Source organism: Humulus lupulus, chromosome 2, assembly GCF_963169125.1.
Source record: "Humulus lupulus chromosome 2, drHumLupu1.1, whole genome shotgun sequence".
Lineage (NCBI taxonomy): Eukaryota > Viridiplantae > Streptophyta > Magnoliopsida > Rosales > Cannabaceae > Humulus > Humulus lupulus.
The window spans coordinates 217,424,984-217,447,045 of record NC_084794.1 but is presented as its reverse complement, the minus strand read 5'-3'; the positions used below and the strand labels follow the sequence as shown (position 1 = coordinate 217,447,045).

At 31.1% G+C, this 22,062-nt stretch overlaps 2 protein-coding genes across 3 annotated transcripts; both read right to left on the bottom strand.

The window, feature by feature from the left end:
* Window positions 1-4,134: 4,134 nt before the first annotated feature.
* LOC133818964 (probable aldo-keto reductase 2) lies at window positions 4,135-7,686 on the bottom strand. Its single transcript, XM_062252100.1, has 5 exons — window positions 7,433-7,686; window positions 7,133-7,339; window positions 5,013-5,185; window positions 4,818-4,920; window positions 4,135-4,742 (listed from the first exon to the last, which is right to left on the bottom strand). The coding sequence occupies exons 1-5, from the start codon at window positions 7,649-7,651 to the stop codon at window positions 4,404-4,406; spliced, it is 1,041 nt and encodes a 346-aa protein (XP_062108084.1). The 5' UTR covers window positions 7,652-7,686; the 3' UTR covers window positions 4,135-4,403.
* A 4,058-nt stretch (window positions 7,687-11,744) lies between these two features.
* LOC133818963 (pentatricopeptide repeat-containing protein At1g63330-like) lies at window positions 11,745-14,142 on the bottom strand. Of its 2 annotated transcripts, XM_062252099.1 has the most exons (2): window positions 13,940-14,141; window positions 11,745-13,839 (listed from the first exon to the last, which is right to left on the bottom strand). In XM_062252099.1, exon 2 carries the CDS (start codon window positions 13,758-13,760, stop codon window positions 12,207-12,209), a length of 1,554 nt encoding a protein of 517 aa, XP_062108083.1. In that variant the 5' UTR covers window positions 13,761-13,839; window positions 13,940-14,141; the 3' UTR covers window positions 11,745-12,206. The 2 variants fall into 2 exon arrangements, with proteins under 2 accessions (XP_062108083.1, XP_062108082.1); XM_062252098.1 differs by having other exon boundaries at window positions 11,745-14,142.
* Window positions 14,143-22,062: the final 7,920 nt, after the last annotated feature.

Genomic DNA, 22,062 nt, shown 5'->3' with positions numbered 1-22,062 from the left:
ACGAATCTTACCGCCTCTAAAGTTTATTTTCCTGCATATAAAACAGAAAGGAATGAGCCTAATGCCCAGCAAGGAAAATCTAACACATAGTCATAAACATAAATTTCATAATAAACGTAAAGACATATCATAACACTTAATACATACACTTATTATAATGGCCATTATTACTTGGGGTCCCATAGACTAAACAAGCTTATGCCCATGAGATTAGTGGGGTCCTACTAGCTAAGTAGGCATATGCCCATAATCTTTTTGGGGTCTTGTTAGTCAAATAGGGCATAAGCCCAAGCCTACAAACATACACATTCATAACATATTCATAACATATCATTTTTCATAACATAACACATAAGATAACATAAGCAATACACATATAGATTCTATCCTATTTTCCTTACCAAAGTTACCGGGATATGATGGACTGAGTTGGGACTTTTGGAACACTCCTAAAACCATATGAGAAAGAGTGAGTCTTAAGAAGAAGAAATGAAAATGAATAGGAAGACTAAACCATTGGGAAATATGCTTACCACAACTTATGTGCTTAAGAACTTGGATTCCCTAACCAAAATAAGAATGAGGTTAGGGGACTGAGTAGAAGGCTTTGAGAAAGAAAACAACATGAAACAAATGAAATAGAGTTTCGGGTTTACCTTAAAGACTTGCAAGACCAATCTAACCACAACCGAAATACTAACGAACCTCACTTCCCAAAGTGTTTGATAAGCTTATGATTCTCCCAAACCAGGTGTTTACACTCTCACACTCACTTAACACTAGCAGCTTCTGAACTTAGAGCAAAAGGTGAATAATGGCTGGGTACTAGGTCCTATTTATAGAGTTTGGGAATGAAAGTATCTTGATTTTACTTGAATAAAAATAATGGCTTTTTAGGTGAAAAATATTTGAATAATCGTTCAGCAGAGGCTGAAGACTCGTTCAAAAGATGCTGGACTTATGAAGGAGTTTGAATGGCTGAAAGGAAAAGAATTCAAAAGTGTTTGAATTTATGCTGGAGGAGGCGATATATCGCCCCCTGTAGGCGATATATCGCCTGGGCCAGTATGCCCGAGGCGACCGTGCATCGTTTCGTGTTTTCCGTATCTACGTGCTGCGACATATCGCCCCCTATAGCTGCGATATATCGGCACACGCTGAATATTTAAACACGAAATTACACAATTTTAGCTAAGTTTGAATGGAGTAACAGCCTTGACTAAGCCCTCAACGTATTCAAAGCTGCTGACTGATCCTATAACATTCAAACTTTACTCCTTATTAAATTTAATCCTCAAAAATACTTAATCCTTAATCACCATTCATAACATGTGCTTAAAATCCTATTGGTTGATATCTAAACCTCATAGTACAATAAATATAATCCTTAATATCAGTCATATTAATCAACCTTAGGTTAAAATTAATATTCTTAAACTATAGGTTAAACTTAGAAAATCTACAAGTACTACTATGAGTGTCCAAATAATTCCCGGTCTGAACCAAAAATCCACAGTAACAAAGATAATACTATACATACTATAATACTACTAAACAATTAGCTAAGTAAAGTTCTTGGACTCTACAGATCGTCTTCCTAAGGCTATGTCCCGAGAGCTGCTTGGCAGTCCACGGGTTTCCTGCCGTCAGTTATATTCCAGGGTGAGGACCTTGCCCTTGGGATCTAAAGGATAAGCCAGGTGTCAGCCAATGCGGGTTAGCAGCATCAGAGGAATACCTGACAACCTTTTTGGGCGATCCGCCTATAGTGTTGTCGATTGTACGAATCGACCATTCGCACTCCCACTACGTCGTCTGACACAGAAATACGTACAACTTGCCCTGACAGTACTAGGGGCATGTTCCCCATAAAGTGGGTACCTTTCTGCAGTGGGCCCCGCGGATCTCGCTTGGGTCGTGGTCTCTATTCAATGCAGCCCAATGCATTGAATTGGTATTAATTCCCAAATAACGGGAAGAATGTATATTAATTACAAATGATTAGTATTAATTACCCCAACCTCTATAAAAGAGTTGAGAGTCTCATTGTAAAGAGTTCGGTTTTTTAGAGAGAAAACACTTTGTACTCAGAACAATCTAATACCATTGGAGCTTGCCATCACAAGCTTCTAATCCTCTTAATACCATAGACTCGTGGACTAGGGTTCTTTTTTAACCTGAACTATGTAAAATCCTTTGTGTTCGTATTGTTTGTTTCTTTAATCTCTTTTCTTAAAGTTGGTAGCAAAAAAGGCAGTCAACAGTGTGCATTACCACACTTGATGCCATATTTTATAATTCGTTAAAGTTAAAAGGGTAGATACCATTTTGGCCCCTGTATTTTGCAAAAATTATCGATCAGGCCAGCTGTTTTGTTAAATGACAATTCGGATCCTATGTATTTACAAAATGGATCTAAATAGTACACTAATCCTGATTTTAGTCAAACTTTTTTTTAATATGACAAAAATGCCCACAAGGTGCTTAATTATTGAGTTAATTGAAAAATTAAAAAACATATTTTAAAGAAATTAAATTAAAATGATTTTAAAATAAAAAATATATTACTTAATTAAAATAATTTTATAAATAAAATCAATATATTTAAATAAAAATAAACATATAAAACTAAATTAGAAACATATTTAATCAAAAACAAAAAATCAAATCATCTTTTCTTCTTCTTCTTCTTCTTCTTCCTTCTACAAGTCATTTCCTTCAACCCAGGTTTGGAAAAACGCACCTAACCTATCCCCAACCCAAGCTTCAGATTGTCTCCATGACCTCATCGTCATGCACCTGGCCAGCCCCAACATCGGCATGACCGATGCTTCAAATCTGACTGCACCTAGGAGACCAAAGCTTGAGATTGTCTCAGCCATGACCTCGTCTTCTTCATTTTGAACCTAGGCTAGCATCGGATTGTCCAGCACCTAACTTGTCACCGTTGCAGACCAATCCTGTCACTGTCGTCGCCCACCCCGCATCTCCTTCGACAACTGAAGCAACTAGCCCCCAGCTCCAAAGCTACACTGCCCCTGTGTCTCCTAGCACCAACCATCTACAAAATAAAAGGAGAAAGAGTTTAGGGTTTTAAAAAAATTGCTTGGTTTCAAGGAATTCTATGTATTTCAGCGTCAATGGAGGTTAGGGTTTTTAAATAGAGTTTATTTTTGTATTTGGGTGTTTAGATTATAATTTTTTGTTGATGAGTTTGTGTTTATTTATCGTTGTCTGTTCACTGTGCTCTTATGAATGAATTTGGTTTGAATTTTTTAATTGATTTTGGAAGAAATCTGGGTTTGAGATGTGGTTTAATTATGGTCAGATTTTGATATTAATGCAAAATTTAGGTTATAATTAAGTGATGTGTTTTTTAATTATTGTTTATTTTTGCATCATGTTAATTTATTTTTTATTTTAAAATATAATTTTAATTATTCAATTAACTCAATAATTAAAAACTTTAAAGGTATTCTGGTTATATTTAAAAAAAGTTTAACCAAAATCAAGCTCAGAGTATTATTTTGTTTCATTTTGCAAAACATAAAGTATGGATTATCATTTAACAAAGCAGATGATCTTATGGGTAACTTTTGCAAAACACATGTGCCAAAATAGTATGGCCCAATTAAAATTACATCCCAACATATCCTAATTTAAAATATTAAAATTATTAAATTTAATATTTTTAATTTATTGTATTTATATCCTTAAATATTTTTTAATGTTATGTTCTAGTGTTGCCATTAATTTCTTAAGATATTTACAGGGAAAGTTTATAATATATCCAATTTCTTGCACATATATTTTCAATTTTTTTAGTGTAAAAATCCTTAACATTGCATTTTAGGTGTGATTTTAACAATATATAAAAAAAAATCTTTAAAATCTTAAATAAATAAACTATAATCCCTTAAAAATCTAAAATAAATCATTTTAGAATTTTTGTAATAAATTAAATTTCTAAAAAAATTAATAAATAAAAATTCTAAAGTAAACTTTGTCAAGCATATATTAAATTATTAATTACTAAATCAGCAAAAAAATAATAGATTATTTAGCTGATTTTTGTTTAATAAGTTTTGTTGATTTATCATTAATAATTTAATATATATTTTAAAAGAAAAAAAATATTTCAAGATTTGAAAATATTTATTTTTAAGATTTTTTTATTTTAATATATTTTAGTTTTTATAAGGGAATATAACTTATTTATCTAAGAACCGAAACATATATTATCACACAGATTAACAGATTTTGATACTCCGAAAATTAAGACATATGCCACCGGTTTGACAGAAAACAATTTATTATTTCATCAATAAAAAAAAGCACACACGATGTCGTCTTCTCAGAGATGGCGATGATTGCATGCATATTAACTATAGCCAGGCAAGTGTTCATTCGAATTTCCATGAAGAAAGTGGTGGAGTTTCAGAGTCTTTCCAAGTAAGTAAGGACTGATCATATCTATCACCTTTAACAGCACCTGCAGAAGCCAAAGATTCAAGCTCCACCATTTCTTCTGGTGTCAGTTTCACAGACAGGGCACCAACATTCTGGTTGAAATTCTCAATCTTGGTTGTTCCCGGGATGGGACAGACATCGTCTCCCTGGTGGTGAACCCAAGCCAACGCTAGCTGCGACGGAGTGCATCCTTTTCTTGCTGCAATCTCCTTCACCTGCTCGTATATCTTTTGGTTGTGTTCCATGTTTTCGGGTTGAAACCTTGGTAGATTCTGCAATAATATCAACTATTATATTTATATATATCCTTTTAATAACGAGGAATTTGTACACATTTTATTAGGTACCTTCCGATAGTCATCATCGGAAAGAGTTTCCACAATCTTAGAGCCAGCTGACATGAATCCTCTTCCAAGAGGACTGTATGCCACAATACCGATGCCCAGTTCTCTATAAAACAAGGAAAATATATGTAGTTGGTCATTTGTTATTACTATATTTATACGATTTCCATTAGTAAAAAACTGTAAGACTATACTCACCTGCAAGTAGGAATAATGTCTTGCTCACTATCTCTGGTCCACAAGGACCATTCTAATTGAACAGCTGTAATTGGATGAACAGCATGAGCTCTTCTTATGGTTGAAGCTGAGGCCTCGGATAATCCAATGTACTTTATTTTACCTTCTTCAACTAGTTTCTTCAGCTCTCCAATCTTTAAAAGTCGTGAAGATATACAGTTATAGAAAAATCAAATCTTAAATATATAAGAGCTCTCATTATTTGTTTAACAATACTAATTAAAATACCCTTAACTAATCAATCTGATCAATCCAACCAATTTACTAGAGTGGTTTTAGCATATATGTAAGTAAATAAATATTGTGTGTGTGTGTGGGTTTTTCAAGTTTCAAGAACCGAAACAATTTGATTATACGGGCTTATTCTTCGGCATTATACTAATTTAATTAGTTGTAAAAAAAATTGCTTACTAATAATTAAAAACAAAATAGAGTGTATTTGATATTATTTTAAGGAAATAATTTTTAAGAACAAAATTTTATTAATAGAAAATTTTGAGGAAAAAAAACTTTATTTACGATATTTCCTACATTTTAAATATTTTTTTTTGTCAAAATTTTTCAATAACTTTCTCTACTTTTTCAATCATATCACTTTTCTCTCTTTCTTATTTTGTTTTTTCTCTCCTTATTTTCTCCATTAGAATCATTTTCTTTTACATCACTTTGACTTGTTACATTTTTTTTCTTTCTAATTTCTCAATTTGTCTCTTTATTATTACTTTATCTCCTTATTTTTTATTCATCAATTTTCTTATTTATTTTTCACCACTTTCACTTTTATATTGCTTTATCTAAATACATAGTGTACAACATATTCCTTTCATTCCTTTTTCTCTCGTTACCTGTCACTCTTCATTTTCTATCACTTTGTATTTTTTTTCCCAATCATTTTCATGAGGTGTTGGTTGTAGTTTTAACATTCTTATTGTAAATTTTTTAAAAAAATTTAAAAAATTCTGAATAGTTTACAATGCTGAAAACAGAGTTCATGACATTTCTTGATATTCTGATTTACCACGCGGATTCAAAAAATTACAAATTTTTTTCGACACTGTAAACTATTCTGAATTTATTGAAAATTTGTAGAATATATATTGTAATTACAACAAAAATACCACCGTAAAAAAATTAGGAAAGAAAATATACCATCATGTGTTTTCGAAGGTGAAAGTTGACTAAAAAATTGAAATAGGAAGTTGTTTTTGCAACATTTTTGCTTGTTAAATATATTAATGTTAATTTTTAATGTTTGAGAAAAAAAAATTTTGCTTGTTAATTTTTGCTTGAGAAAAAAAAACGGGCTTCTTCTATTTTTAATGTTAATTTTATTACCAAGAAATTAAAGACTTAAGATGTATGCTTGATATAATATTTTGAAAAGTTATGTTCAAGAAAATGAGAATAAAAAAAATGTGTGTTGTTTTTAGAATATTTAAGGCAATTGATTTCTAAAGAAAATAAGATTATTTATAACAAAAGTCTAAATATATTAAAAATATATGTAATTCATTTTAAAAAATGGATGCATGAAGACAGAGACGGAGGCAGAGGTGTTAGGTAAGGGGGCCAAAATGTAACAAAAAATATTAAGGGTGGGAAAAACTATAAGTTTTTAAAAAATACTAAAAAAATATTATAGAAATACTACATATTTTTTTAAAAAAAAAATTGAAGGCCCCGTGAAGAGATTTATAAATAAAAACTAGAAGAGAGAATATAATGAAAAAAAAAAGTGTTGAGAAATAGAAAGTTTATAAATATGTTTTGAATTATTTCTTTTATTCTTTTCAAGATTTAAAATGAGTTTATAATTTTTTTATAAAAAAATTATTTACTAAAATTGGTTAAATTTTATAATTTTGAACTGATTTAACATGTATAATTATATAAAAATATTAAAATAGTATTAATGAAAGGAAAAATGAAGGAGAAATTAAGTAATACGAGAAAGTTAAAAATAATAAAAATAGGGACAGAGAAAAGAATATTTATTTATTTGGAAGAGGTTAATATGATACTTTGGTCAATCAATTATTATGAGTACAAGTTATAAGAAGAAAAAGAGGGTAATTAATTACCGTGACTTCAATTGGGACATGTGTGTCAATCCGATGCTGGTAATAGAGATCAATATAATCCACCTCAAGCCGCTTCAGGCTGGCCTCGCAAGCAGCTCTAACATACGTTGGGTCGCCTTTCACCTCAAAATTCTGGCCATCCTCGTCGTATTTGATGCCAAATTTAGTAGCCAGCTGAACTTTTTCTCTCATTCCTCCCTTAAGCGCCTGCTTTTTAAGAAAAATAAATACTAAATAATAATGATAATAAAAAGCTAATAATATTACATAATACAACAAAAAAAGACCCTATGTATAAACCTTGCCCAGAAGGATCTCATTGGTGAATGGTCCGTATATGTCGGAGGTGTCTAGAAAGGTAATACCGGAGTTGATGATGGCGTGGCGGAGAAGAGCGATCATGTCGGATTCGGGCTTGGGTGGGCCGTAGTAGGCCGACATGCCCATGCAGCCTAGGCCCTGAGCTGGTACCTCTAGCCCTCCTGAACCCAATTTGATCATCCTTTTTACTGTCGCCATTTTTCTATGCTTTCTTTCTCTGAGTGGAAATGCCTCGTTGATTTTATATAGTAATGGCTGGATGTCTCTTCTATATAACATCTTCTGTATAACAAGTGGATAGATAATAGAAATTTTTAATTTTAATAATTTTTTTATTTTTTTATTTAATTTTAATAGAATAATTTTATATATAATATAATATTCTTGTATTTAATAGTAAATTATAAATATAATTTAAATTTAAATTTAAATTAAATTAAATAAATAATTAATTAAACAAATTAAAATAATAAAACCATATATTTTATAGCTTAAATAAAATTTAATTAAAATTAAACTATACGTATTTGAATAATATCATATTAAACATATAACATAATATAATCTCCTATCAACTAGAAATAAACTTAAATTTAAAATCTATGTATAATATTAATATGATTAGAGCTCTTTTCCGACATCAAATTTACCAAATGACATTTCGAGTTACATTATAAACTAAAAATAATTAGTACATGTATACTGCTATACACGATGACTTTTTCTATTATTATTTTATTCTATTATTAATTTCTTTTTAGATATTATGTAATTTATATATATGTCATGTAGTCATATAAATATATATATTTATGTTAATGTTGTGTTTAGATGTCATATATGTAGACATTCTTGATATAAATATTTATATGTACTATAGAACTGTAATTCATTCTATTAAAAATTAAAAGAAAAAAAAAAGTGAACAAATTTTTATTAAAATTATAAAAAATATTTTAAAAGTAAATACATAATTAAATAAGTATGTTTATAACTTTAAAACTAAACAAACGTACATTTTACACTATTTTTACAAGTATATATATATATGAATTTTTTGTTTGGTAGTGTAAAATCGTGGTTTATTAAGAATGTAAAGTCGTGCTTTATTATTTTGATAGTATAATATTATCTTTTGTAATTGGGGTTGTTAGTGTGTGAAAATTATTAAAAAATGGATGAAAGAACAAAAGTAATGACAAAAGAATATGAAAATTTCATGTTATATGCATGATAATTTAGTGAAGTATTTTAATATGTAAACATAAGTTACTATCCCAAATATATGACAATTTTAATTTTTTAGACAAAAGTACCCTTAACATTCAAACACCTCTTTTCTTTCTCAATCTGAACTCTCTCTCTCTCTAACATCTATCATTCTCTCACTCTCTCTCATTCTAATATTGTAGATCTCGAAAAAAATACCAAAATTAAAAAAAAATCATCTGAAACAGACATTTGAGTGAAAAAATATGAAACTCCAAAGTTTTCGTCAAATTTCAGTGCAGAGCATCGAAATTGTATCGAAAAAACATCGTTCTAGCTAAAAATCAAGTTTTCACGATTGTATCGCAACAACATCAAACACCATCGATTTTGCATCGAAACAACATCGATTTTCATCGAAACAGCATCGTTTTGGCCAAAAAAAAGGTTTTCATGATTACATCGCTAGAACATCGAAACACCATCAATTTTGCATCAAAACACCATCGATTTTGCATTGAAACACCATCGAAAAAGCATTGTTTTGGCCAAAAATCAAGTTTTCATGATCGCATCACAACAATATCGAAACACCATCGATTTCGCATAAAAAAAGCATCGTTTTGGCCAAAAATAAGTTTTCATCATTGCATCGCAATAGGATTGAAACACCATCTATTTTGCATCGAAAAAACATCATTTTGCCCAAAAAATAAGTTTTTATGATTGCATCGCAAGAGCATCGAACCACCATCAATTTTGCATCGAAATACCATCGATTTTGCATCGAATTGCATCGAAAAAGCATCATTTTTGCCAAAAATCAAGTTTTCATGATTGCATCGCAACAGCATCGAAACACCATCGATTTTGCATCGAAAAAGCATCGTTTTGCCCAAAAAACAAGTTTTCATGATTGCATTGCAAGAGTATCGAAACACCATCGATTTTGCATTGAAACACCATCAATTTTGTATCGAAATTGCATCAAAACACTATCAAAATTTCGTACAAAATCGATGGTGTTTCGATGCTCTTCTGATTTAATCATGAAAACTTGTTTTATTGGGCAAAACGATGTTTTTTCGATGCAAAATTGATGATGCTTCGATGTTGTTGCAATGCAATAATGAAAACTTGATTTTTGGCCAAAACAATGCTTTTTTGATGCAATTTCGATACTCTACAGTGAAATTTGACGAAAATTTTGGAGGTTCATATTTTTTCACTCAATTGTCTGTTTGAGATGATTTTTTTTTTAAATTTTGATATTTTTTCGAGATCTACAAGATTAGAATGAGAGAGAGAGAGAGAGAGAGAGAGAGAGAGAGTGAAAGAATGAGAGATGTTAGAGAGAGCGTTCAGATTGAGAGAGAAAATGAGTGTTCGAATGTTAAATGTATTTTTGTCTAAAAAATTGAAATTGTCAATTATTTAGGATAGTAATTTATGTTGGCATATTAAAAAATTTTACTAAGTTATCATGCGTATAACATGAAATTTCCCAAAGGAAAAGGCTATTTAGGATTTTTGTACCTTGAAATATCACCAATACATTATTGTCTCTCTTGATTTTTTTTTTTGAGCCGTTAAAAATTACCTCCAAATTGTTCATAGTATTGTAAAATATGACTTTTGTTAAGTTTTATCCTATGTGACTAACAGATTGCTAGCGTGACTATTTGGTCACTGACTTGTATTCACATCAACGTCACGTGTATAATTAAAAATTTTATTTAATTAATATTTTAATAATTTATTAAAAACATTAATCTTTTAAGAATTAAAAAGAAAAAAATTTGAATTATTTTTTTATAAGAAATATATATTTTTTAATTTATTTTTTATTTTAAATTATACACATGACTCTGACGTGATAATGATAAGTCAGTGACCAAATAACCACGTCAGCAATCTTTTAGTTACATATGATAACATTTAACAAAAGTCTCACTTTACAACACTGTTAATAATTTAGGGTTAACTTTTAACAGCTCGAAAAAATTAAGGAGCATAATAATGTATTGGTAATAGTTCGGGAGACAAAAATAATAAATAATGAAAGAAAAATACCTCCCGGTTGTGAGTGGGGGATGTGTTCGAGACAAGCTAAATATATAATAACGCATTTTTTTATCTGTAAAATATATAAACATAATGGGCTGATTATAATATAGTACTCGTAGTGAAAAAGAAATATAAGTAATATAATAAGGCGGCTAACAACAATGTATTGAGGAAGAAAATAACGAGTTTGTTTCTTATTAACTTAATGTGAAATAGTTATAAATTATAATTATTTTGAATGATTCAAAAGACTTACCTAATTTTTGGAAATTTGGTCTCTTCACGAGAGAGTAGGAATCCTTATTTGGCAATTCCGAGAGAAGTTCTCTCTCACTTTTGTCCTTTTCTTTTATTTTGTTTTATCTTGCAATTGATTTTAATTAAATGCATGTAAATCTAATTTTGTTGGACTTATGTTTTATTCGAGTATAGTAGTTTACTCACCAACAATGGATCTTCTCGTTGCTGTTGGTATGTTTGAGCATATAGTCTTAACTTTAAAATAAATAAACAAATGAAATTCCATTACATCCTTAGAAGTATAGAAATTCTTCATAAGCAACATAGTAACTTATTGAGAAAATCAAGGGACCTCGCCCCTCTTACTAGGAACAAGTGTCTTAAAATCATGACCAGATTTTACAGCGACAATTATTGTTTCTGCAACTGAGAAGACTCCTCATAACATTCTTAATCATCTAGTAAAGTAGATTAGAGCAAAAAGATGGCAGAGAGACTGAACTTGAGACTCTCTCGGGTCTATACAACAAAAGATGTGACATGAATAATATGCAGATCCTCTAATAGAATAAAATTCTCAACACAGAAAAAAATAGGCATAACCAAAACCTATATATTGAAACGAATTATAAACCCAAATACCAAATATGTATTTCAGAGGATTGTCCTGCTCTGATATGTATAATTAAAAAGAGTATGATTTTTCCATATGACTTGTACTAGATAGAAATATTTAAAGGGATAAAGAAACTCACCACCACACAATCACCAGAAATAATAACATAATCATCATTATAAAGAGAATTCTAACTAAATTACAACTTACAAGTATAGCAAGTTATCTAATTTGATACAGAGAAAGCAATCATTATTCTCTAGATTGCCAAATTGAACATTGCCAAATGATACAAGGTTTTAATACATACATAAAAATGCACAAGTATAAATAACAGATTATCATTAACATGGAGTAAATGGCAGCAGCAATTATAAAGTCTACAAACAAACAAGGTCTAATATGTCATGACGATCATCATTATCCTAGCCCATTGCCGATACACTCGGGGTCGGCTACATACATTTTGGTCCTCCAATGTGATCTTCTCACAAGTTCTAATGAAAACCGAGCCCTAGGAAGTCTTCTTCCACCACCACCACCTCATTAACCAAGTAAAATATATCTCATCATAATAAAAAAGTTCAAAATTATGCCACCCGAAGAATTTTGTACTCATAACTAAAGTCTGTCAAGAAAAACCTTCGTCACAACGTTTCGTCTTACATGAACAGGCACCAATCCTTTCTCAATCATTTCTTTACTAAACTTGAGAGCAACGTCTGTTTGGTCAATCATCATATAGGCTTCAGCCAAGGTGCAATAGGAATCAAAATCTGGCAGAACACCATTCGATAACATTTGTTGAAACATCTCTTCAGCCTTGTCTACTTTTTTTACCAAACAATACCCTTTAATCATTTTATTATAAGTTAAGGTATTAGGCTTTTCACCATGTTGAACCATTTCGTCAAAAATATTTTGAGCCTTGTCCATCATACCTCTTTTGGAGTAAGCATCTAAGAGTACAGTAAAAGTTATAATGTTAGGGTAGATATTCTCACTCAGCATGTCCTTAAACACCCTACCAATTTCTTCCAAGCTACCTGAATGACTTAATCCACAAAGTAAAGAAGTGTAAGTGATAATATTTGGTTTGACATTCCATTGAGCCATTAGATCAAACACATCGAAAGACTCCTTCATATTTCCATCTTTGCAAAGAGCATCTATGAGAATATTGAAAGTTACAAGATTTGGCCTAACATCTTGTTCCTTCATTTTAGCTAACAACATGAAGGCTTCCCCCCATTTACCTAAATCACACAATCCATGAAGTAAAGAGGTATAAGTAATGATATCAGGCTTTAGACCTCTATTAGTCATTACTTCCATGAGATCAAACGATTTCTTTGTTTTTCCTTCCTTAGATAGGGCAGATATGAGCGAAGTATATATGACAACATTAGGCTCCACACCTTTATCAGTCATCGATTCAAACAATAAAATTGCTTTATGGGGTTTATCTACTTTGCAAAGAGAATCAATTACAATACTGTAAGTATATACATCCAGTGAAATTCCAGACTCAGTCATGCTGATTAGGAGTCTATTGGCTTCTTCCCAATTACCAAATTTGCATAATCCATGAATCAAAGAAGTATAAGTTACAACATTCGGAGGAAAACCACAACTGATCATTTCTTGAAATAGACTCGTGGCCTTATCTATATGACCTTCTTTACAAAGACTATCAATGATGGGATTGAAACATTCAACAGTGGGACTAAGCTTCTGATGGTGGTAAATTTGCCTAAGCACCTTAAATGCCTTGTCAATTTTTCCGGATTTACAAAGCCCATTAATGATTATTGCATAAATATATTCATCACATGGGAATTCCTTGTCTACAATTTTGTGGAACAACTCCAGGGCTTCAACCATGTAACCTTCCATACAAAGTCCGTGAAGCAGAGTACTTAAGGTATGGCCATTTGGGTGAAGGCCATATTTGTAGAAAATTGCCAAAACAGAAAACCCTAAACCCGTTTTCTTCAAACGACACAGACATTTGATAACAATAGTCAGAGTATAGACATTTGGATGAAAATGACGACAACGCATCGACAACTGTTTGTACAGAGAAATAACAGTGGAGTATTGGTTCTTCTTGGAGAGTGCCCCAAGCAAATCATTAAGAACCCAAACAGGGGGAATGGGTTGCATTTGAATCATGGAATTATAGAGACTTAAAATTTGTTCTACCTCAAGGCTTCCAGTTCTACAGCGGGTTCGAATCAATTTCTCCAATTGTCTAACATTGCCATGGTTCGAATCATAAGAACGAATTTGAAGTCTGTAAAGCCCTAAAAGAGAAACGAAAGAAGAAGACGAAAGACAATGAGAATAATTACCAGAAACTCTTCTGATCAGCATGAGAGGTTTCATCGTCCAATCTCTACTCTGAATCTTCCTCTCCAACTTGAATGATATTGAGACAGTCGCAGTAGAGATTTAAGAATGTTTTTCTCTACAGACCCAGCTTTATGTTCATATTTAGGCTTTTCAGTAATACATCCCCAAATCTTTGACAATCAGAGTAAAATCTGTTATTTTAATATTTGTATTGTTTTTATTTTTAACTTAATCTTTACGAGATAATAAAAGTTTTTTTTTTTATGATTTGCGACAAAAAATTTATAGAATGATATTTGTAAAAAAAAAATTTAAATAAGAACAATTTCATTGATTAAGAGGCAAAAATCTCAATTATCTAGAGGGTGAAACATCATACATTTAGTATTCCTAAACAATGTGTAAAAAGGCAATCCGAAGCATAATGCATCTCAAAGCCTAACTTTATTACACTATCGGGCCACTTGAAACTTGAAACAATGATATGTATATGACAAAGTAAATGAATTATCATACTATCTAATACTTACCATCTACACTCACTCTCATAAGGGGACATTATTAACAAGGTAAAATCATAAACTAAACCAAAATAAAAGCTAAGCCTAAAGCAACCCAGATTTGATACAAAAGTGTCAACCACAACCACTTGCGACCCCGACCAATCCTAGCCAAGAACCACTAGTGCCTCGCCAGCCACATTTAAATCTACTAAATTTTTTTAGTGACGAAAAAGTGTCTCAAAGACCACGGATTCGCACTAGTTTGAACATAAAAAAAAATAAGTATTTTTTCATAAATACATATTTTTTTATTTCTTCCTATATTTTTATAGTTTTTTTTTTCAAAAATACGATCTCAAGTTTTTAAAAATACGATTTTTAAAGTTTTATAATTGCAAAAAATACGGTGTCAAAAAACAGAATTAAAATCAATTAAATATTAACTAATTGTAAAATGATGTCAAAAAAAAAAAAAAAATCAACTAGCATAAACTAAAAAAACAAACAAACAATCAACCTTGATAAAATTACCAAAAAAGATAAAAAATAATAATACATATTACAGTAAATAAACTAAAATATTCATTGTTAAAAAAACTAAATATACCAAATATATATTGAAAATAAAAAAATATATATACTTAATTAAATATCAACTATACATCAGTTCAATAATACTTTAGGAAAATTAAAATTGCACTCAAATATTCCTCAAAACAACTACACAAATACCAAAATTATTTAATAAATAACTAAAAATCAACTATGAATAAATAACAAAAAAAAAAAACACATATAATTTAATTAAACTTTTTAAAAAAAAATCAAGTTTGTTTCTCTTTCTTCCTTCCACCTAAAGTTCCACATTCCCTCATCTTTATCATAAATTTGTCATTAATATTACCAATATAGTTAAACTTAGGTTGTTTTTGGTAAAATTTTTGTTTTGTAAATTTTTAAACACAAAAATTAAAATATTATTTTTATTTTTGTTTCTTTATTTTAAAAAAATAAAAATATATTTGGTAATTATTTTTATTTTTTGTTTTTAAACATAAAAAAGAATAAATGTGTTTGATAATTTTTATTTTTATTTTTTTAACAATATAAAATGAAGTGTCGATTAAAAAAAGAGAATAAAAAAATAAACAAAAAGTCAAAAACAATTTAAAAAATATTTTGAAAGTAAAATATTCTATTTTCAAAATTTAATAAATTTTATTTAAAATTTTAAAAAATAATAAATAAAAATAAAATTATCAATTACTGTTTTATGTTTAGTTGTCAAATTTTTAATTAATTAAATAAAACATTGTTTTTTTAAGTATTACCAACATCACCTTAATTTTTTATTTTCAATTTTTTTCCTAAGAAAATAAGTTCATTAAAGTAATCGACCACGTGACTTAAGCTTTGTTAATTAGCTTAGTCAAAGAACGTGTATTTATATACGTAGAGTAGTACAACAAATCAAAAAGTTATACAGTGGAGGGAAATGACCAACATAACAGTCTTAATAGACTTTACAACTAGCGAAAGTCAACTGATAACAACCAACTATAAACAAACTACTTTAATCTTTATCCCTCCTCAAATGAAACGGCCTAGGAAGTATAGTGAGTTTGCCTTTGAGAGTGAGGAACCTTGCAGAAGACAGATGCTTCGTAAATATGTCTGCAACTTCTTCCTCAGTAGGAATATATTTGACAAGTAGCTCGTGTCCCAATCCAAGTATATTTCTGAACTTTTAACCAAGGTTAAGATGAATGAAGCCAAAGGCTACTCTACTCCCACTACACCAAGACCAACCCTCTCTGAGAGTGGGGGAACCCATGGAAGATCACGATTGTACAGAAGCACAATAGGGGCGCTATAATACTTGAAAATCACAAGGCCGGATATAGCCTACATTGTTTCGAAGCTAAGTCCGTTTTTACAAGCTCCAACAACAACTCATTGGAAGACTTGTAAGAGGATATTGATGTAGGATCTGATATCTTTAGTCTAGATGCATTCTTCCTACTTTCATATACATAATATAAAATACAAAATACCAAAACATGCTAACATGTGAATCATTCATGTAAATACTCAAATAGACATAGAATACTAACAAAATGTGTAGTGAGACATTGTCTCATTCTTTTGAATTCCCTAATATTTTATCCTGGTTGAGTGCTAGGTATTGTGAGGAATTAAAACCGCTAGAACACAATACCACAATCTTCCAAATATTTTCTCTAATTTAGATCTAACAAATGGCAGATTAAGTCTCAACACATGAGAAAATAGAAATACAGACAACAAGAGAGAGAGAGAGAGGTGGCCTAGAGTAAGAATTTTGACAGAATTTTCTTACCTCAAAACCTTAGAAAAGCACTCACTTAAGGTTCTATTTATAGGCAAATACTAGGGCAACTAAATTAGGATTGTACCTTTATGTAATCATTTAATTAAATAAATAAGTCTATAATTGGAGCAATTTCTTTCTCACAAAGCACACACATGGACGGCCACATATGTGCATATATGTCATTTTGATTTTTCAATTTTGTTTCCAAAATTATCCAAAATCAAATCCTTATTTATTTATTTTAAACAATAATTAATTAAATACTTGTTCAAAATAATTATTTATATTTTTAACCTTAATTTAATTTATTTTACTAATATTAATACTAACATATTAATATCAATAAAAATGCTCAATTGTCTATAAAACTATCTTTGGAGAATTTCTAGTAAAATCCTCAAACTTTCACTTATTTCTAATTCTTACCTAATATTAATAAATAATTCACAATTATATATTTATGTTCACCCAGTCAACTCGATATTACTAATTGATAATTAAATAAATTATTTGGAACTATTAGATCTAATTTTATTAGAGACGGCATGAGGATCATGGATCCATGAACCCAAGTTACAATAAGTTCCCATGAGTTTATTTATACGTAATAAATTATCTCACAACTTATTAATTCCTCGTGACTCCATATTATAGTATCGGAATTGAACTCTTGAGTTTACAGAACGCATTTTCCAAACCACAAATATGTTATCCATTGTTATAACCATTACAGTCAGTCAATACTCTATCGATGAGTTACTAACGAGCCGGGAGCAAATTACCGTTTTACTCCTCATCAGTATTTTATCATTAACTCTCACTAAGTTCCTTATAAATGATATTTCCATGAACTTAATCACATAAATGAGATCTCAATCATTTAACCTTTTGAGAAAGCAATTAAGGAAATCATTTTTTTCACTTCTCATACAGAAGTTATAGATTTCATATCTATGAATAATACTCCCACTCAATTACACTATTAAATCTCCAAGATGTAAGTATGGGCTAGACCGTAGGGTAAGTTGGTAATGGACAAGTCAAAAGATTTAAATAATATAATTAGCATAATATTATTACTTAGAATTAAGATCGATTTGACTTATGGTCAACATTGCGACATTGATTAGATTCGATAACAACGATACTTATTCATCTATCAATAATACAAATCTGTCCTAGTTCGATGTAACCAAATACATTTGATCTTATCTACTTGGTGAATGCCTTGGACAAGACATCACACTCAGAATGTATAAGTAGATCATATCGATGATTACCAAATCATTGAAAATCCAATGCACTGATTTAATCGTATGACTCGTTCTTTTGAACATATAATTACAACTATAATCCACTATGACCTAGTCACTATAATTGTAATTATCCATATGTTCAGGATTCTATGAATGTTTGTCTTGATTGAATAAAGATGTTATAAACACAGGCGAACAATGGGATTAAATAAACAAAATGATTTCTATTACTTTTATTGATAATGCAACAAGTTACATGAGAAATATGGTTTTATTAAGGGTATAAAACCCAACAATTGATGTGACTCGTTTTTTCTTTAACTCGTCTAACACCCAAAGAATAATATTGAGAAGAATTGTGAGAGCTAAATAAAGCATATGGGATGCTTCTAGTGCCCAAAAATAATGGATAGAGATGGAATTTTATAGTGGTTCAGCCCCAAAAAGATGGCCTATATCCACTTAGTCACTATTATTCATCTTGCCAGCCATGGGTTACATTTGTATTTAGCTTTAAGCTATTTGGCTCCATTGAAGATGGAGAACTCTCTCTATAAAAAGTTGTCGCACCTCTCTCTCACCCCCTATTTTTGGTCACTACTCCTCTTATTTATATTGAGGAGTTAGGTATCATTTGAGTGGGCTTAAGTTATTCGGCTTGGCCCAATAATTAGACAAAGTAACAAGTGATTGGGCCTTAGGCATGATCTGGGCCGATGGGCAGTGGCACTCAAAAAATGGGTATAACAATTAAGATATCTAAAGAATACTATTACTCATGGCATTAGCTTCAAGCTAGGATCCTCTAAAACACTCATTCTACATGATTTTACTAATGATGATTGGGCAAGTTGCCTTGATAACATGAAGTCAATTGGTGCATATTGTGTATTAGGCTCATGTCTGGTGTCTTGGAGCTCTAAGAAGAAAAATGTAATTGCTTGGTCTAGTACTGAGTTAGAATATTGTGCTTTGGCACATACAACAGTTGAAATAGTATGGTTGACAACACTCATTAAAGAGATGAAGGTTCCTATACACCAGCCACTGATTACTTAGTGTGATAATCTTGGAGCTGCTTCACTTGGAGCCAATCTGGTGCATCATGCAAGAACAAAATATATTGAGATTGATGTTCACTTTGTAAGAGACATGGTTCTGCAAAAGCTCATAGAAATCAGATATGTTCCAACATATGATCAAATTACAAATGTGTTGACTAAAAGGCTCTCAGTTGAAAGGTTTCTGAGATTTCGAGACAAGCTCAAGGTTTTGAGTTCTCCCTTTCGTTTGAGTGGGAATATTGAAACATCTTCCAGAAAAATAGTGATATCTCCCAATAAATTCTCAAGCGGTCGCAGTTGTAAACATGCTTTGTCATATCCACAAAGAGGCAAAATACAACAAAAGTTCATTCCTACAGTTTAAACTTTCCTAGTCACCTTTTTATGTCTTACACAATAGATGCAAGTCATTAAAAGTTCAAAGAACTTTTCAAGTCCTACAATGAGAGATATGAAAAGTATTAAGCTCATTTTTCAAGACCCCTATGGGGGACGTGAAATGCCTCATTTAAAAAAAATATATATATAAAGAACTACATTTTAGGTCCCCCAATGAGTGACGTGAATTTCCCCATTTAAAAAAAAATGTACCACATTGGTGGACGTGAAATGCATATTTCATTACTAAACAAAAAGTCTCATATCGTTTGAAAACAACATACATCCCCTTTCTCCCTTCTATAACAGCAACACACTATATTTCTAAACAAAATAAATAAAATATTTACATTTATTATTATTTTATATTAATAATTAATTCCTAATAATTAATTATTTTATTACTTAATTAAATATTAAATAAAATTAATTATAAAAAAAAGACGTTTTATTAAAATTTGATATAAATAAGTGCCTACTTTTCATGTCCCACAAGAGGGACATGAAAGGCATTTAACGTCCCCATATGTAGGGTGTAAAAAGTGTTCTGGTTGGTTAAATACATGGTAAAATTGGTTAGACACGAAGAGGTGCAAAAACCATAGCGCTTTCACAAAATTCAACATGTGAAAGTTGACTTTCAGTATCGACATTTATAAATCATTTGTTTGGGTCCAAAGTGTTTCTTTGGAGTATATGAGAGTATCCAAAAAGTTTGGGAGAATTTGGGGATGTTTTGAGATAAATTTTGGAGCATCAAAACAGAGGCATCAGCGATGCGTCGCCTCTGGGAGGCGACGTGTCGCACAGCCAAAAAATGCAGGTGACACGCCGTCTGGTGCCAGGCGACACATCGACTCGGTCATTCGTACGGGTCTGTACAATGACGTGTTTTTTGCTCCAAAATTCACATTAAAATTCTCTAATCTCATTGGTTGAGTCTAATGAGGTTCCTATACTATTTAAACACTTCGTTTGAGTTGATTGGTGACTTGATCACTCACCTCTCTCTCTCTCTCTCTCTCTCTCTCTCTCTCTCTCTAGCTTTCAAGATTACTAGTTTTCTCCAAGATCTTCATCAAGAAATCTTGACTTGTATAAATGATCAAGGCTTGTGAATCTCAATCTCATTCCATTGTAGTAGCTTCAACCAATTCCAAGGAGAAGGCCAAGAATAGAGATTTTTGGACAACAAATCTACATTTGTGTCAAGCCTTGTCACTTTTGTGTTCCACATAAAATCATAGCTTTGTGATTTTGCGTTTGAATGTTGTTCTTCAAGAAATGTCCACTCTACACTTTGATTCTTTTAAGTTTATGTAGTTTGTGATTATCTACCTGTAGAGTTAGATTGCTTGTTGTTTTGTGCTTCGAGTTGTAATACAAAACAAGGTTGATTAAGCCTAATCTCCAACAATCAAAAATCTATATCTCTTAACCTTTGTTTTGTATTAAAGTTTGTCTATCTCTATGGTTCTCTACTAACCAAATCCATGGAAGAAAGCTCCTCAATCTCAGCTCTTAAGTTCATGTCTCAAGATCTAGTAAGACTAGATAGGTTTGATGACTCAAATTTTGTAAGATGGCAAGACAAGATCAAGTTTCTCCTCACAACTTTGAAGGTGCACTACATTCTTGACAAAGATTTGAAGACTTTGAAGCCCCCAAAGGATGATGATTCTCAAGATGTGATCAAAGAACGGAAGAAAATGGAAGAGGATGAACTCATTTTGTAGAGGCCACATACTCAATGATTTTTTGAATTGTCTCTATGATCCCTACACAAACACTGCATCGACAAAGGAGATACGGGAAGCTCTTGAGAAGAAGGTACCAAGAAGTTCCTTATCACTCAATACATGGAATTTAAATTCATTGATGCTAAATCCTTACTCACCTAAGTACATAAACTTCAAGTTATTGTGAATAAGTTGTCTACTCTTAAGATAACATTGACGAAACCCTTCATTGTGGGAAGGATTATAGCTAAACTACCTCCATCTTGGAGAAGCTATAGATAGAATATCATCCATAAGAATGAAGAGATATACTTGGAAGAGATCTTGAAGCACCTAAGGATTGAAGAGAAGTCTCATTCTAGAGACAAGTGCATGAGAGAGTCCAATGTTGGGACATTCAAGGTTAACGCCATATAGAAACCCTCTCAATCCAAAGGGAAGACTCACAAGAAGTCTCAATCAAAGAAGGATACTCATCTAGCCCCAAGAAAGAATGAATGGCAATTCAAGGGTGTAAGAGGCCCTTGTTTTGTTTGTGGCAAGAGTGGCCACATGGCTAGATAATGCAAGTATCGAACGCCCCATAACCATGGATCCAATATCAACACAATTGAAGAGGAGTTGGTTTCAACCTTGAGTGAGGTGAATGCCATCCAATGGAAAGTGCAAAGATGGCGCTATGACACTTGTGCCACCATTCATGTTACTTATGATAGAGAGATCTTCAAAACTTTTGAAGAGTCAAAGGATGTGCATGAGATCCAAATGGGGAATAAGCATAGGTACAAGGTGTTGGACAAGGGGAATTTTTATCTTTACTTCACATCTA